Source organism: Diabrotica virgifera, chromosome 5 (assembly GCF_917563875.1).
Source record: "Diabrotica virgifera virgifera chromosome 5, PGI_DIABVI_V3a".
Taxonomy (NCBI): Eukaryota; Metazoa; Arthropoda; class Insecta; order Coleoptera; family Chrysomelidae; genus Diabrotica; species Diabrotica virgifera.
The window spans coordinates 237,277,941-237,294,815 of NC_065447.1; the positions used below are offsets into that span (position 1 = coordinate 237,277,941).

Below are 16,875 nucleotides of genomic sequence, written 5' to 3' on the forward strand. Positions count from 1 at the left end.
ACTGTGCTTGTAGAAAAAGTATAGTGTGAAACACGTGCAGAAAGGTAATTTCTCACTCGTTTGAATTGCGGCACTCGCTTGCGCTCGTACCGCAATTTTTCAAACTCGTGAGAAATTAGTACCTTTCTGCACTTGTTGCACAATATACTATTTTTTTAGGACCGTACGTTTGGAAAAAAGCCGCAAAAAATAGAGTTATGTCAATTTTTATTTAGAAGTGAAAATACACAAATTAGTTCTTTGACAAGGTTATTTTCATAAATAACCTTGTCAACCTTGTAACAGTAAATTTTCACGCAAATTTTCACGCACGGCGTGAAAATTTACTTTTACGTACGCCGTACGGGAAAGTGCAACTTTCGGAAACGAAATACGTGCGTGAAAATGGCTCTTTTAGCACGGCCGTAGAAAAACTAATTTTTTTATTGTTAAACAAAGCTATAAACACATAGTGCTTGAGTGACGTTTTCAATGCATTTCTCATTTAAAATTGAACGAGTAGGCGCGCCTACAAACAGTCAATTTTAACGTAGCATGACTTTAAACGCATGCACTGGGCACGGAAATCACTATTTGTTTATGGATGTGTTTGACAATTTTTGGGAATACAAATAATAAAAACCTGTATAATTTGACTTAAACTTTCAAATGCGTTAAGCAGAATTGCTATTTTAATTTTTAATCAAAAGTTATTCGGGTTCAAAAATTGCAATTTTTCGATTTTTTGAAAGTTCAATAGCGTTTATCTCGAAAACTATGCATCCTACGAAAAAACTTGTAAGAACATTTTTTGCTTAAAATGACCCAAAAAATACAAAAAAAGTTTTTTTTTGCGAAAAATCGCTGTAATGTAATTCCTCAAGTTCTTTGTTTATAACAATCTTATCGACATCCGGATCTACTGTTAAAATACATAAAAATATATAAAAAACTTGGGTAAGTCCATCTGAATAAAGGAGGACATTGTACCCCCCTGGCGACAGGACTAATAATAATTTACTAATTTTATAAAATCAGTAGGATTTTATAAAAAAGATGCGCAGACACACTTGCAATACTTTTAACGTTAATTATGCAGACTTCTTTTATCCAGAATTCCTTACCCCCTAATTGGAAATTAGCATCGGACACTCCTATTTTTACAAAAGGCAACAAACTCGATCCCAACAATTATCGTCCGATTAGCTTACTACCAGTAGTTAGCAAAGTCATGGAAGCCATTATTTCCGAGGAGATGACTAAATTCCTTCTCCAAGAAAATGTTATTCCAACAAAACAACATGGATTTGTTTCTGGTCGCTCTACTCTAACCAATCTCCTACATTGTGTTAACGACTGGACGTCATCTATTAACAGTTCACAGCCGGTCGACGTTGTTTATTTAGATTTCTCTAAAGCCTTTGACCGTGTTCCTAAGCGCAGACTTCTACATAAGCTAAAACATTTCGGAGTTCGCGGTACTTTATTATGTTGGATTGATGATTTCCTGACAGATCGACATTACAAAGTTAGAGTTGGCGAATCTTTCTCACAGGACAGGTTAGTGGAAAGTGGAGTGCCGCAGGGTTCTGCCCTTGGACCTCTGCTTTTTACGGTTTATACCAGCGATGTTCCTTCCTATGTTTCAAGTAAAATATCGTTATATGCCAATGACACAAAAACATATGCCAATCCTATCACAAACCAGTTAGCCCTCCAAAGAGACTTGGATTCTATTTTTACTTGGTGCTCCCAGTGGTTACTACCCTTAAACACGGAAAAATGTGTAGTGCTTAGACTTGGTAAAAACAATCCACTTGTGCCGTACTTCGTTAACGGACAACCATTAGATTCAGTGTTCTCGTATAACGACCTCGGTGTTATCGTAAACAGCAGCCTAACGTGGTCCGACCATATTCAGTCTATTTGTAAACGTGCGAACTCCAGACTATATCTTATTCGGAGGTGTTTTTCGAGAGCTTCAATGCAGTCATTCTGTAAACTTTCCACTATTTACATAAGACCGATTCTTGAATATGCTGGCCCAACGTGGTATCCTGATTTGGTTCGAGACAAAATTTTGTTGGAAAACGTCCAAAGAAAAGCCACTCGAATTCCATTGGGACTGAGAAGACCTTCCTATGAAGAAAGGCTCAGTATGGCCCACCTAACTTCTTTTGGACTTCGCCGACAACGTGGCGACTTAATAACCACATTTAAAATATTAAAATTTAATTTCGGAAATCTCGACGAAATTTTTACAATCAATCAAGATGAACGCCTTAGAGGTCGCCAATTTAAACTGAAAAAGAGAACTTTTGTACGAGACCAAAACAGAATTTTTTACCAAATAGAGTTTTCGATATTTGGAATAACCTGGATGATAACATTGTCTCAGCCCCCTCTACCAACACATTGAAAAACAGAATTGACAGTTTTCTATTATAGTTGAAATTTTTTTTTTATGTAAACCCAAATTGTATCTTTTTTGTTGTTGTTGTTGTTTTTTTTATATTGTATTTACTAGTAGGTTACTTATGTAATTTCTTTGTTTTTGGGCATAATAGGGACTTGTCCCTCTGCCCTTGTTTATGTATAATAATAATAATAATATGTGCCTAATATTTGATGTTACAGAATTGTCCAAAAAACATAAAAAAATTGTCCGGGCCAAAAATATTGATTTTTGCAATTTGATTAAAAAAATTGTTAAAAAAAATTGGACCACTTTTCACGTGGGCGACTTCTTGAACCATATTCTGGGATGTCTCACGAATATGATTATGCAAAAAAATCTCATGGGAATATTTTTCCCAACGAACCCGCCGTTTTCGCCTTGTCTATTATGGAAGTTACCTGTTCCATTATTTGTCTCTTGTTATACAAATGTATGTTTAGATTTAAACCGAAACAATTATGTTTAAACTAATTAACTATTTAGATGGGAAATAAGCCACAATTAACTTGAAAAAAATAATTTTATTAAAGTTTTGACGCCCAAATCGGGTGTCGTTGTCAAAATACAAAATACTAATAAATTAAACAAAAATGTTGTTGCTTAGTAAAAATTCTTCTAATAATTTATTTAATCTGACTCATTTATACCGGCAATTCCGACATATATTATACATTTTAAAGTAGAAGACTTTAAAATGATATTGCCAATATTTATGAGTTGCGTTCCTGGGACGACTTTAGTGACTTTACTGAAAGATAGTGCATTCGATTACATGAAATCAACCCCAACTCAAGAATATCCGCCACAAAAAAATCATAGCATGTGATCTTTTTTTAAAAAGACAACCAAATGCAACGGTGACAGTCAAATTCTAGCGTTAGAGATTCCATAGTAAATCACGAGGGAAAACCAGGAAAAAACCTCGTGATACTATCCCGACATCGTAATAACATCTAACTCGGTAGAATGCAGTAGGATGTGGTTACCCATACTGAAAGAGGAAGTCAATAGAAAAAAGTACCACGAGTAGTAAGTCAATAACATATTGAGTTAGTAAATATTTTAGATTTTATTATTACTTATATATCTATGAATTCTTAATATTATTTATATTTTAAACAACATATATATTGTATATTAAAGTCAGAATTTGGTAATAGTTTTGAGAGTAAACTAAATGTAAGACCAAATACTTACAATGTCGGGATAGTATCACGAGGTTTTTTCCTGGTTTTCCCTTGTGATTTACTATGGAATCTCTAACGCGAGAATTTTACTGTCACCGTTGCATTTGGTTGTCTTTTTAAAGACAGATCACATGCTATGATTTTTTTGTGGCGGATATTCTTGAGTTGGGGTTGATTTCATGTAATCAAATTAACTATCTTTCAGTAAAGTCGTCCCAGGAACGCAACTTATAAATATTGGCAATATCATTTTAAACTCTTCTACTTTAAAGTGTATAATATATTTTTGAATTGCCGATATAAATTAGTCAGATTAAATAAATTATTAGAAGAATTTTTACTAAGCAACAACATTTTTGTTTAATTTAGTAGTATTTTGTATTTTGACAACGACACCCGATTTGGGCGTCGAGACGTTAATAAAATTATTATTTTCAAGTTAATTGTTGCTTATTTCCCATCTAAATAGTTAATTATAAAAATGCCACAAGGAAATAACTTCAGAATTTCATTAGGTTTAAACGTTTTAAACGCTTAGGTTTCAACTAAACATTTTGCTATGACTTACTAGCAAATTTATTATATTTTGTAGTTTTTATAAATATATAATATTTACTAGGTTTGTTTTAAATAAGAAAGAAAACCAATTATATTTAAAAATATCTATTATATTTCAACTAAAAATCAATTCATTTTCATTTGATATAAACATGTCCAGGGCAAAATCCTCAATTCAATTAATAGTAAGCCAATGGTGCAGAATAAGCCAAAGATCCATATCCAGAGTAAGCAACTGGTGCAGCATAACTGGCAGCAGCGTATGGGTATGAGTAACTGCTAACCACTGCTGGTGCGCTGTAAGCAGCCAACACTTGTGGTACTGGTTGAGCCTTTGGTGCAGCGAAAGCTACAGCCAAGATGACGAACAAGAAAACGAACTGAAAAATAAATAATGTTAAAGGAACATATTTGCTTTCCTAACTTAACTTAGTTAAAATATTTCTATTACTTAAAGTAGTAAGTAAATCAAGTGCATAATTGCTAAAAATGATAATTTTCCTGAAAGAAAAGGAGCAATAAGCTGGCCTCCAAGATTTTCAGAGTTAAACAAGCTAGACTTTTAAGATGTTTAAAACAACAGCTAAAGAAGATATGAAGTAGAGAATTAGAAAGGAATGTATGGGATTAAACAGAAATGTATTGACTAATGTGATTCGCTCTTTTGAACATTTGAACACAAAGTTTCCAATGCGTTGGATTGGTCGCAGTGGCCCTCCAGTAGTTGGCCTCCAAGGTCTCCAGACTTATATAACATCGTTGCACTACATTTTATAAGGCTGGTTAAAAAATGAGGTTTACAAGGTAAAAATCGACACTCAGGACGCACTAATTCGACATATCAAAAATGTTTCATAGACCTAGAAAATAGAAAAAAATGTTTTCTTTTTCTGTTTCATAGACCTAGAGAAAGCGTTTGATAGAATCCAATTAAAAGATATGATACACCTACTATATGAGAAAAATTTACCACTGGATATCATAAAACTGATAGAAAACTTATATGTAAGAAATAGAATAGAAATGAAAGTCAATGGAATAATAACAGAACCCATAGAAACAAACACAGAAATCAGGCAAGGAGATTCACTAAGCCCTCTACTGTTTAACATAATATTGGATGCAATAATAAAACAAGTGAAGAAAAAAAGAGGGTACAACATGGGCAATAGAGAGATAAAAATACTCTGTTACGCTGATGACACCGTGTTAGTAGCAGAGTGCGAAGACGACCTACAAAGATTATTGCACGAGTTCAACATTAACGCAAAAGAAATGAATATGAAAATATCCGCCCAAAAAACAAAAAGCTTAGTAATTGCTAAAGAACCAATAAGATGCAAATTGGAGTTAGACAATCAAATTAGACAACAAGTAGTGACTTTCAAATATCTGGGAATTAATCTATCAGCCGACAACAATATCGAAGAAGAGGTAAAAGACCAAATAATTAAAGCCAGTAGAACGGCCGGATGCCTAAACGACACAATTTGGAAAAACAAACACCTAAGAGTGGAAACAAAGGCCCGAATTTATAAGTCAGTTATTAGGCCAGTTATGACTTACACGGCCGAAACAAGACCAGATACAAGCAAAACACGAAGACATCAGAATCTGGAAACCAACGAAATGAAGATCTTAAGAAGGATTGCTGGAAAAGGACTACAGGATAGGGTAAATAAGTAGGATGTCTGAATCAAGGATAGTAAGAATAGCCAGGGACAAGTCACCGTTAGGCAGGAGAAGTATAGGACGTCCAAGGAAAAGATGGAATGACAACTTAGGGGCAGAATGAAAGGCACCGTTGAAGAAAAACAGGCAGTACTGCCTATATAAAGAAGAAGAAGAAGAAGAAGAAAAATATATCAGCCACAATTAGAGCAAACCATGACGAAATCAGGAGAGCAACATAGACGAAGCACAAAATGCTTACAGGTCTTTGGAGGTATTTTTGAAAATTTATTATAATCACATTAAACCTTAAATCAATGTTAAGTTACAAGTTTGTGTAATTATTGCTATAGCTCAGAAACAAATGAAAATTGAATAACAAAATTTGAGTTCTCTTTAATTATTATTATGGAGGTATATTATACAGTCTTAAAATTTGTTGCATCTCTGTCCACTTACCCTGTATATACAGGGTGTCCCAGACTAATTTTGCCACGCTATATCTCTTAAACGAATAGAAATTTTCGAATGGGCCAAAAAGTGGACTATTCTACTTGTAATACACTTTAATATGGCGTAGAAAAAAATCATCCCCTAAATATTCATCCCTTAGCTACCACCCCTAACTTTAATTTTTTTAATAGCACCCTGTATAGTTTATTATTGTTTTGGATGTGGTCTTCTATCGTCTATTCAACACATTTTTTGAAAATAAAATCGGTTCGTAAATAACCAAGAAAATATCAGTTTAGTTTTGTTAATTATGTGTCGCAGACTAATTTATCCAGGCTATATTTCTTAAACGAATAGAGATTTTCGAATGGGACAAAAACATATCTATTACATTTGTAATACACTTTAATATGGTGTAGAAAAAAATTATCCCCTAAATATTCATCCCTTAGTTACAACCCCTAACTTTATTTTTTTTAAATATCACCCTGTAAGTTAGGGATGAATATTTAGGGGATAAATTTTTTCTACGCTATTTGAAAGTGTATTACAAATGGAATAGATCAGTTTTTATCCCATTCGAAAATCTCTATTCGTTTAAGAAATATAGCCTGGATAAATTAGTCTGGGACACACAATTAACAAAAATAAACTGATAGTTTCTTGGTTATTTACGAACCGATTTTATTTTCAAAAAATGTGTTAAATACACGATAAAAGACCACATCCAAAACTTAAAAAAATATACAGAGGGCTATTCAAAAAATTAAAGTTAGGGGTTGTAACTAAGGGATGAATATTTAGGGGATGATTATTTGTACGCCATATTAAAGTGTATTAAAATTAGAATATATCACTTTTTGTCTTATTCGAAAATCTCTATTCGTTTAAGAGATATAGCGTGGCTAAATAAGTCTGGGACACCCTGTATACACCATACATACCTATTAAATATCTGCAATGATATATGAAATGTATGGATCTAGATTCTGAAACAAAAGGTCACACACATGTCGATACCTATAATTGAAGTTAGTAGTTCAAAGTTAATGTGCATCCAATTTATTGATGCGCCCATTGTTTCATGAATTACCATACGATAACGGACACATGTTAAAAGTTAATTGTTATGTTCAAATTATATAAAGTCAGATTTGTATTCCCCGGATATAGGATAAAATTAGATTTCGATCAGTGACAGTGCTTTTACACTATACTATAGGGATATCTGTTACAATACATTCCTCCTCGAAAATTTACAGTAAGTTGTATTGACGGGTATATGTAGATTCATATATGTAGATACACAGTATTCCAGTCAAGAAATTCTGAAAAGCTCCCAAACTAAAAAAAAAACATGAAGATTATACAAATGGCCTGCTTCAAAAAGGCACAAATACCATTAAGAAAGGACAATTTCCCACTTTGCAGCCCCTCTCCCCTGCACACTGCAGGTCAGAGTAATATGGAAGCAACAACAATAAAGGTCCAGATGAGATAAGGTGGAATAAGATTACTTCATTACTTCAGCATAGCTAAGGCTACTAGATCCTTTAAACGACTACGATCTGGATGCGTTCCTGAACGTAGAAGAACCGTCCATAATAATAGGAGACCTGAATTCCAGATCCCCTAACTGGAACGCTAGAGCTGCAAGGGGAAACGGAAGAATATTTAATAATTATTTAGTGTACAATGAAAGTTAGCATGTCGTTAAAATTATTATGTTAAAATGTCGTGTTAGTAGGAAATAGTGAAAGAGACTTAGAACAAAAACTGTAACAGTGGAGACAAGCTCTGGAGGAAAAAGGTTTAAAACTTAGTAGGACAAAAACAGAGTATTTGGAATGTTCATTTAACGATGGAGCTACTACAAATAAAATGGTATCTTTGGATGGTGAAATGATTGTGAAAAGCAATAGTTTTAAGTACCTAGGATCGGTATTACAGAGTAATGGAGAAATAGATGGAGATGCATGCAGTAGAATTAGGGCTGGATGTATGAAGTGAAAAGAAGCGAGTGGTGTGTTGTGTGACAGAAAAATTCCAATGAAGCTGAAGGGAAAATTCTATAAAACAGCCATAAGACCGGCTATGATGTACGGAACTGAATGTTGGGCAGTGAAAAAGAAAGAGGAACAACGAATGCACGTGGCGGAAATGAGAATGCTTAGATGGATGAGTGGAGTGACAAAGAAGGATAAAATTAGAAATGAGTATATTAGGGGAAGTCTAGGTGTGGCACCAATTGATGCCAAAATGAGAGAGCATAGGTTAAGATGGTTTGGTCATGTTCAACGTCGAGACGTTAATCACCCAATACGAAGAATAGCTGAAGTGCAGGTTCCTGGAAGGAGTAGGAGAGGAAGACCAAAGAAGACCTGGGGGGAGGCGATAAGGCAGGACATGTTGGTAAAGGGGATTAACATTGATATGACCCAAGATAGAATTGTGTGGAGAAATGCAATTAGGGAAGTCTACCCCGCATAGGGATAAGGCAAAGAGAATGATGATGATTAGTGTACAATGAAGACACCATGGCAATTGGGCCCATCGAACCAATCTACTTTCCAGGAAATGCTCTACCAACCGACTTGAATATAATAGTAGCTAAAGACCTCATCAGAGAACCGAACCTTAAACGAAGGATCAGGACCACAACCTCATACTCCTAGAAATGGGCACATAGGAAGAAAATAACACAATAACCAGGAAAGGAAAGAAAAAAAATTAGTCAAACTTCAAACGACTAGTGAGCATAGGTGTTGAAAACGTTACTACAATCGACAATTTACAAGAAATATAGGTAAAAGTCCTGGAGCTGGAAAACCTAATAAAAGAAGCATTAAGAAAATAGCATTACTGAAGAACAATATGAAGTTCACATGGAAAGATTTAGAGACAATAATGAGGAAGCAAAAGAAATGATGAGGGAAAAAAAGCCAAAAATAGAGCCAGAAGAACAAGAAATCATATTTTCGTTCGCATATAAGAGGTGTTAAATATGAAATATAAAGAATGGACCCGAAAACGAAATAGTAAATGGTGGAGATGTAATATCTTTCACAAAAATAGGTAAGCTTAAATGAACTGGACCTCGATTTTTGACCCTTCGCTTCATTATCGATCATTCGCTATCTGTACACAGTACAGATACGAAGCGAATACGTTCATTATCGCATACTTCGCTTCATTATCGATCATTCGCTATCTGTACACAGTACAGATACGAAGCGAATACGTTCGATAACGAAGCGAAGGTTCAAAAATCGGGGTCCTGGACACGTGTCAAAATCAGATGAAAATTACCCACCCAGACGGACCCTATTAGCGGTACTAGTAGAAAATAAGAGTACCTACTAGAGTAGAGGTAGAACAAGACTATGATGGAGGGACGGCGTGGATGAGGACGCGAGAAATATCTGCGCAGCAAATTGGCAACGATTAGCAATGAACAGCAAGACTGCAGAAATAGAGTGGGATAGGTCGAGACCCATGTAGCACTACTGATGATGATGATGACCCATGTGAAAACTGGCTGCAGTTAGACGAGAATGTAAAAATTATATTCTTTTTAATTTGAATTAGTTTAATTATTAACTGATTACTCATAATTATGTTCCTTAATCTATAAAAATAAAAATAATACTTACGAATTTGAACATTTTTGTAAGTTGGATTGATTTGTCTATAAAACAAATGATACTCTTCTCAAAAACGTTTTGACTTTTATACTAATCCCACCCACTGACTTTTTACTATTATGTAAATTTTTGGGTGTGCTTTTGATTGCTATTGTTTTTTGATTTAACTGTAACAGTTTTTTGTTATATCAAGGATAACACAGAACCTGTTTAGATATCTGGGGTAAAGATACAATTTTGATATAAAATATTTTATAAAAAATTTAATATTTTATAATAGAACTTTTATTATTAACCACTATTTTTTGAACACGGCATCAATGAAAACATTTAAATCATTCGAGTTGTGGGCATATAGAAGAATTCTGAAAATATCATGGACAGAACACGTCACAAACAAAGAGGTTCTGAGAAAGATGAATAAAGAAATGGAAGTCTTAAATACAATCAAAACCAGAAAATTGGAATATCTGGGACATATTACACGTGGAGAGAGATACAACTTGCTCCAACTCATTATACAGGGAAAGATTCAAGGAAAAAGGAGCATAGGGAGACGCAGAATATCGTGGCTGCGCAACCTTAGAGAAGGGTATGGATATTAGGGTGGTTCGAAAAAAACTTTTTTTCTTATTTCAGATTGCTATAGTGCGCAAAAGTTGCCATTATTATAGACTTGAAAAAAGCACTAATTATTATTTTTTTATTAATTTGTCTTCCGGTCGCGCAATGCCATCGAAGTTAGCAAAAATTGTGAAAAACCTTAATTTTTCATATATTTTTTTAACAGGCCAGATGGTTTTAATTGCGTTCCTATACCATGAATTAACTACTAAAAGTATGTAAAATCAATATAAATGCACTTATTATACATTTGTTTCATACCTTCCTTTTGCAAAATTTCAAAGTTTGACTGTTTGGTACAATTTAATCATACGACTTTTAGAGATGGTATAGTTTAATTTAATTACAATAATATATTTAAAATCCAAGCATATAAGATAAATTTTGATATACAGGTGGAATTCGGTCGCGCAGCTTCGTCAAAAACAGCAGACTACCGAGAGACGAGGCGAAAGTGACGAATGTCAGCGAAACGCTCGCTGCCACAAATAAAGATACATGTGGGAATACCTCTACAATGGAGTATTTGTCTTCTCCATTACAACGAACTGCCATTCCACCACCTTTTCCAACACTTAGATGAAAATATGACAGGCCCAATAGGATATTCCGGACCAATTGGAAAGGCCCTACCTGATTGTGAAAGACTACCACTTATTTATTTTAATCCTATTGATTGTGAGGTTCCAAAAGTTGACAAGCGTATTCTTAGCAAGCACCAATAATTATACTTGCTTGAGATATCAGAAGTCATCAAGTCAGGACATTGTTCAGAAGACGTATCTGTGGGTACGTGATCCTATCCCAACCTCACATTCAAGATGACTTACTACTGCAAACCGAGTTTTGCGTTTATAAATCAGTGTGTCCAACCTTTCTGAAAATCTGAGAGAGATTGTCACATTCATTCTCAAATGTTATAATATGCCTATGTGGTTTGCCACAAAAATAAATCACAAATTCACAGATGGGCCTAGACATGATTACAAAATCATTGAATATTCAAGGTACTTACCAGAAGAGCTTCTTCAAGTTGTTGATCCCGTTTTACAACGGAATACTTACTTTGCCCATCCCGAAAATTTACTTTTGGCTATGGTAACTGATGACAGAAACCATATTCGAGAGCTGGGCTTTAGGCGTATCATGAAGGAAAAGCAAGCAATATCTGAAAGTGACTCTATCAGAATCTTTAAACCACCAAACTTAAACTTTGAAGCTAAATAGTATTACGAAATTATCAAATGGAACACCAGTACACTGACTCCCCTCTACTGCTAAGAACATTGACTAATGAAAAAATAAAACAGTATGTGAGCAATGACTTCAAGCCTGTTATGAGTATAGATACTTTGCCATGCCATACACAGGCAGTTGAAAGATGCGTTAAACTAGTGACCGTAGCTTCAAGTAAAGTGTGTGGACACAGTTCCAGAGACGGCTATATTAGAACCACATTATTGCACCGTCTTGCAATGCCTCAAGGGCCAAAACTAAAACCTTTGATGTTGTCGCGGGCCATATAATAATTTTGTTACAAGTAATAACAAAATAAAGTGAGGTATAAAAATAATTAAAACAAAAAAGAGTATTATTTCTTTTATTGCTCAACAACTACATTTTTTTATAAACGGAAAATTTATTGATAAAACTTTTCCATAATCAAGACAAACATTGCAAAAGCAACGAAAAAGATGTATCCAATTAGTGTGAGGACTGTGATCGATCGGCTTCATCCACCTATGAAGAAATGTCCACCTCCAGTTCAGTTGTAGACAGTCTCATAAGATGACGTAAGGAAGAATCGGTAAGGTTGCTTCTGTTTTTGTTGTTTATGTATTTCATGGAAGAAAAGGCACTTTCACATGTATATGTGCTTCCGAACATTGACGTCATTTTCAGTCCAAAATCTCGCAGGTTTGGGAATTTCTCCTTTGACAGTAATTTGAAAAATTCAGGTCCCTTTTCTTGTCTGGTGATTAGGAACATGTCTGCTTGAAGATCACATAACTCAAGCTGTAAGTTGGGTGGTTGATCATCAATGGTTGCTCCAAGAGGGTTATTATAAAGTAGTACACTGCTTTTGAGACTTTCAATTTCTTCAAATCTTGTATTGAATTCATCAATAACTTGTTCAATTTGTGAGATGCAGGATGAAAACTCAATATTTTCCTCACCGTTGAATTCTTCTGCTATTTGCAGACAGCTAGGGAAGTGTGTCAGGTTGCTCTTTTCCAAAGCACGTTTAAACACGTTCAGCTTATTCCGGAATCCGTTTATCATTCCGATCAAATCTGAAACCGTCTGGTTTCTTCCTTGAAGACTCAAGTTTACCATGTTAAGATGATTAGTCAGATCTGTTATAAAAGCTAACTGTCTTAAGAATTCTGGATCCTTAAACTTCTCTTCCAGTTCAGTTGTGTCAGATGAAACGTATTTGTTGAGGAATGCAGGGATTTCCTTTCTTATGGCAAAAAATCGTTCCATGCACTTTCCTGCACTCAGCCACCTTACATGGTTGTACATTAGCAAGTCTCCATACTCAGCCTCTGTTTCCACTAAAAACTGCTTAAGTTGCCTGTGTAAAAGAGATCGATTTCCACCTCTAATCATATTTATAATCTTAATCACAGTTTGGAAAACTTGATCTCCCTTGACTGATTTTCCACATAAAGTTCCCTGATGTATAATACAATGAATTATTGGGCAAGTGACACCATTCTCTCGAAGCAGACCCACTAATCCAATTTTTTACCTGTCATTGATGGGGCCCCGTCTGTTGCTATGGCTGAACATTTATCAAAGCCTCCAATTCTGTCAACTGTTTTCTTCACAGCCTCATAGATGTCTTTTCCTTTTGTTGTTCCATAAAGAGGACAAATATCAAATAACTCCTCTTTACTGGTAAAATCATCAAAAGTAGTGCGCACAAATATTAACAGCTGACTAACATCGGTTTGATCAGTGCTTTCATCCAAACAAAGTGAGAAATATGAACTTTTCTTAAACAGGCTAAGCATAGATTTTTCTACTTGCTCACCCATAGCAACAATCCTTCTTTGTATGGTTTGATGTGAAAGTGGCACTGATTCAAATTTCTCCGCCATTTTAGAATCACCGAAAGTTTTGGCCATTTCAACAGCACATTTTTTTATCAAATTGCCATCAGTGAAAGGTTTTTTTGCCTTTGCCAGCTCAAGCGACACGGTATAAGATGCATGCAAAGAATGCGTTTGAGAGTGTAATATTTTACTGAACATACCAGTTTGCTGTTTAAGCTTTTTCTTCAAATCTGCAACTAGGGCACGCCGACTTTCATTTGTGTACGTAGCATACTTACTTTCATGCACTGTTGTGTAATGTCTTCTCACATTATATTCTTTAGGCACTGAAACGACATTCATGCACACTAAGCACTGCAACTTTCCATTATTGTTAGCAATCAAGTAATCACTCTCCCAACTTTCTTTGTAAATTCTGTTCTCACTATCAATTTTCCGTTTTACTGGTTTTACACTCATTATTGTATAAGAGGAATCAAGACAAAGAATTAATCAAGTTCACTTTTCACTAGCAACGTAATAGATTAGCCGACTAGCCTACGTGTCAGTAGCACACTGGCACGATGGCGGCTAGCGACGGATAGTAAGCAGTGGGAGCTGTGGCCTGCGTGAACTGTGATGCGCAGTAATCAGTGCAGTTCTCATAGTGGTGGAGGACGATTGTGTTCGTTACACGTCCGCGAAGCGGCACGCGGTACAGTACTTGTGATGTAAAAACACTGCTAAACCATAAAATATAAATTAAAAAATCTTTTTTCACAGTGGCAGCATTTAAAGAAAATATATTCTTTTCGAAAATCTTACGTGGGCCACAACAAATAGCCTCGCGGGCCGGATGCGGCCCGCGGACCGCCAGTTGGACAACCCTGCTATAGTGCCTGTTGTATTTCCATCTAAGTGTTGGAAAAGGTGGCGGAATGGCAGTTCGTTGTAATGGAGAAGACAAATACTCCATTGTAGAGGTCTTCCCACATGTATCTCTATTTGTGGTTGCGGGAGCTTCGCTGGCATTCGTCACTTTCGTCTCGCCTCTCGGTAGTCTGCTGTTTTTGACGAAGCTGCGCGACCTAATTCGACTTGAATATCAAAATGTATCTTAGATGCTTGGATTTTAAATATATTATTGTAATTGAATTAAACTATAGCATCTCTAAAAGTCGTATGATTAAATTGTACTAAACAGTCAAACTTTGAAATTTTGCAAAAACTACTAATTTTACTCATTTTGTATTACGTTGCGCGACCGGAACATATGGAACAAATGTACAATAAGTGCATTTATATTGATTTTACATACTTTTAGTAGTTAATTCATGTAGTCCTGTCGCCAGGGGGGGTACAACGGCCTCGTTAATTCAGATGGACTTACTCAAGTTTTTTTTATGTATTTTGACCCGTAGAACACGAATTTTTTGGGTAACAGTTGATCCGAATGTCGATAAGATTGTTATAGACCAAGAACTTGAGGAATCAAATAACAGCGATTTTTGGCAAAACAAAACAATATTTTGTATTTTTTGGACCATTTTAAGTAAAAAATATTTTTACAAGTTTTTTCGTAGGATGCACAGTTTTCGAGATAAACGCGGTTGAACTTTAAAAAAATCGAAAAATTGCAATTTTTGAACCCGAATAACTTTTGATTAAAAAATAAAATAGCAAGTCTGCTTACCGCATTTGAAAGTTTAAGTCAAATTATATCGGTTTTGATTATTTGCATTGGTAAAAATTTATTTTTTTATTGTTTAACAAAGCTATAAACACGTAGGGTTTCCCGTGCTTTTACATGCGTTTTAACGCATGTAACGTAGAAATAGTCTTGATTGCACTAGTACCTATTCTACCTACTCGTTCGATTTTAAATGAGAAATCATAGAAACATCACTCACGCACTAGTTGTTTGTAGCTTTGTTTAACAATAACACAATAAATTTTTAGCAATGCAAATAATCAAAACCGACATAATTTGACTTGAACTTTCAAAGGCGCTAAGCAGAATTGCTATTTTATCTTTTAATCAAAAGTTATTCGGGTTTAAAAATTGCAGTTTTTCGATTTTTTGAAAGTTCAACCGCGTTTATCTCGAAAACTGTGCATCCTACTAAAAAACTTGTAAAAATATTTTTTGCTTAAAATGACCCAAAAAATACAAAATATTGTTTTGTTTTGCCAAAAATCGCTGTTATTTGATTCCTCAAGTTCTTGGTCTATAACAATCTTATCGACATCCGGATCAACTGTTACCCAAAAAATTCGTGTTCTACGGGTCAAAATACATAAAAAAAACTTGGGTAAGTCCATCTGAATTAACGAGGCCGTTGTACCCCCCCTGGCGACAGGACTAATGGTATAGGAACGGAATTAAAACCATCTGGCCTGTTTAAAAAAAATTTGAAAGATTTAGGTTTTTCACAATTTTTGCTAACTTCGATGGCATTGCGCGACCGGAAGACAAATTAATAAAAAAAGAGTGTGTGTGTACTTTGTACGCACGTAAGAAGTTATACTTCTATTATATGATTATATGATTATAAACGAAATTAATATACTTTTTATTTATATTTTATTTAAATATTAAATTAATTTATACTTACTACTTCTCAAACATTTTTATTAAAACAGTGCCAAAAATTAAAATCATAAAAAAATAAAACACACACAAGTACATTAAAAATGCCACAAATGATTTCTGAACATTAATTGTCGGAAAATTTTTTAACTAAATACGTATTTTCTGAAAATAAAATTATATAATAAATATACTTACAATCATAAAATGTATAAAAAAAAAATAAAAAAATAAAAGTTTCTATTGGGATTCGAACCAACTTACCAAGCGGCTGGTATTTGCGTTGTATTTTGAGTCACCCGCATTAAAACTTCGCCACAGCGACAGCTTGTCATTATGTGCGAAGATCGTCTAACTAAACAGATTAACCTTTTGACATTTTTAACTTATGTAAATCAAATTATTTTGAATTGAAATGATTTAGAATTGAAAAAATACAACAAAACATAGAGTAAGAAAACAATATATTAGGTGAATATTATTTAAATAAAAGTATTACATACTACTTCTGTATTTTGGTAGGTTCAAGGTAGGTATCGGAGCCCCTATAACGACTAATAAATTTCGCAATCACTTGCGTCGTGCAAAGTGGCTATGTTCAAATATCATAACAAAATTTGATCAACTATTTATAAAACACTTACCAGTGAAAGATTCTTTAGCTCTGAAT

At 34.5% G+C, this 16,875-nt stretch overlaps 2 protein-coding genes across 2 annotated transcripts; both read right to left on the reverse strand.

Moving 5' to 3' along the window:
• Nucleotides 1-4,271: 4,271 nt before the first annotated feature.
• LOC114332371 (pupal cuticle protein C1B-like) lies at nt 4,272-10,069 on the reverse strand. Its single transcript, XM_028282157.2, has 2 exons — nt 9,960-10,069; nt 4,272-4,562 (listed from the first exon to the last, which is right to left on the reverse strand). Exons 1-2 carry the CDS (start codon nt 9,969-9,971, stop codon nt 4,362-4,364), a joined length of 213 nt encoding a protein of 70 aa, XP_028137958.1. The 5' UTR covers nt 9,972-10,069; the 3' UTR covers nt 4,272-4,361.
• Nucleotides 10,070-12,314: 2,245 nt separating this feature from the next.
• Nucleotides 12,315-12,911, reverse strand: LOC126885594 (general transcription factor II-I repeat domain-containing protein 2A-like). Its single transcript, XM_050652192.1, has one exon. It carries the CDS (start codon nt 12,909-12,911, stop codon nt 12,315-12,317), a length of 597 nt encoding a protein of 198 aa, XP_050508149.1.
• Nucleotides 12,912-16,875: the final 3,964 nt, after the last annotated feature.

Coding starts and splice junctions, on each gene's coding strand:
- LOC126885594 (XM_050652192.1), bottom strand. CDS start 12,911: ATGGTAAACTTGAGTCTTCAAGGAAGAAACCAGACGGTTTCAGATTTG.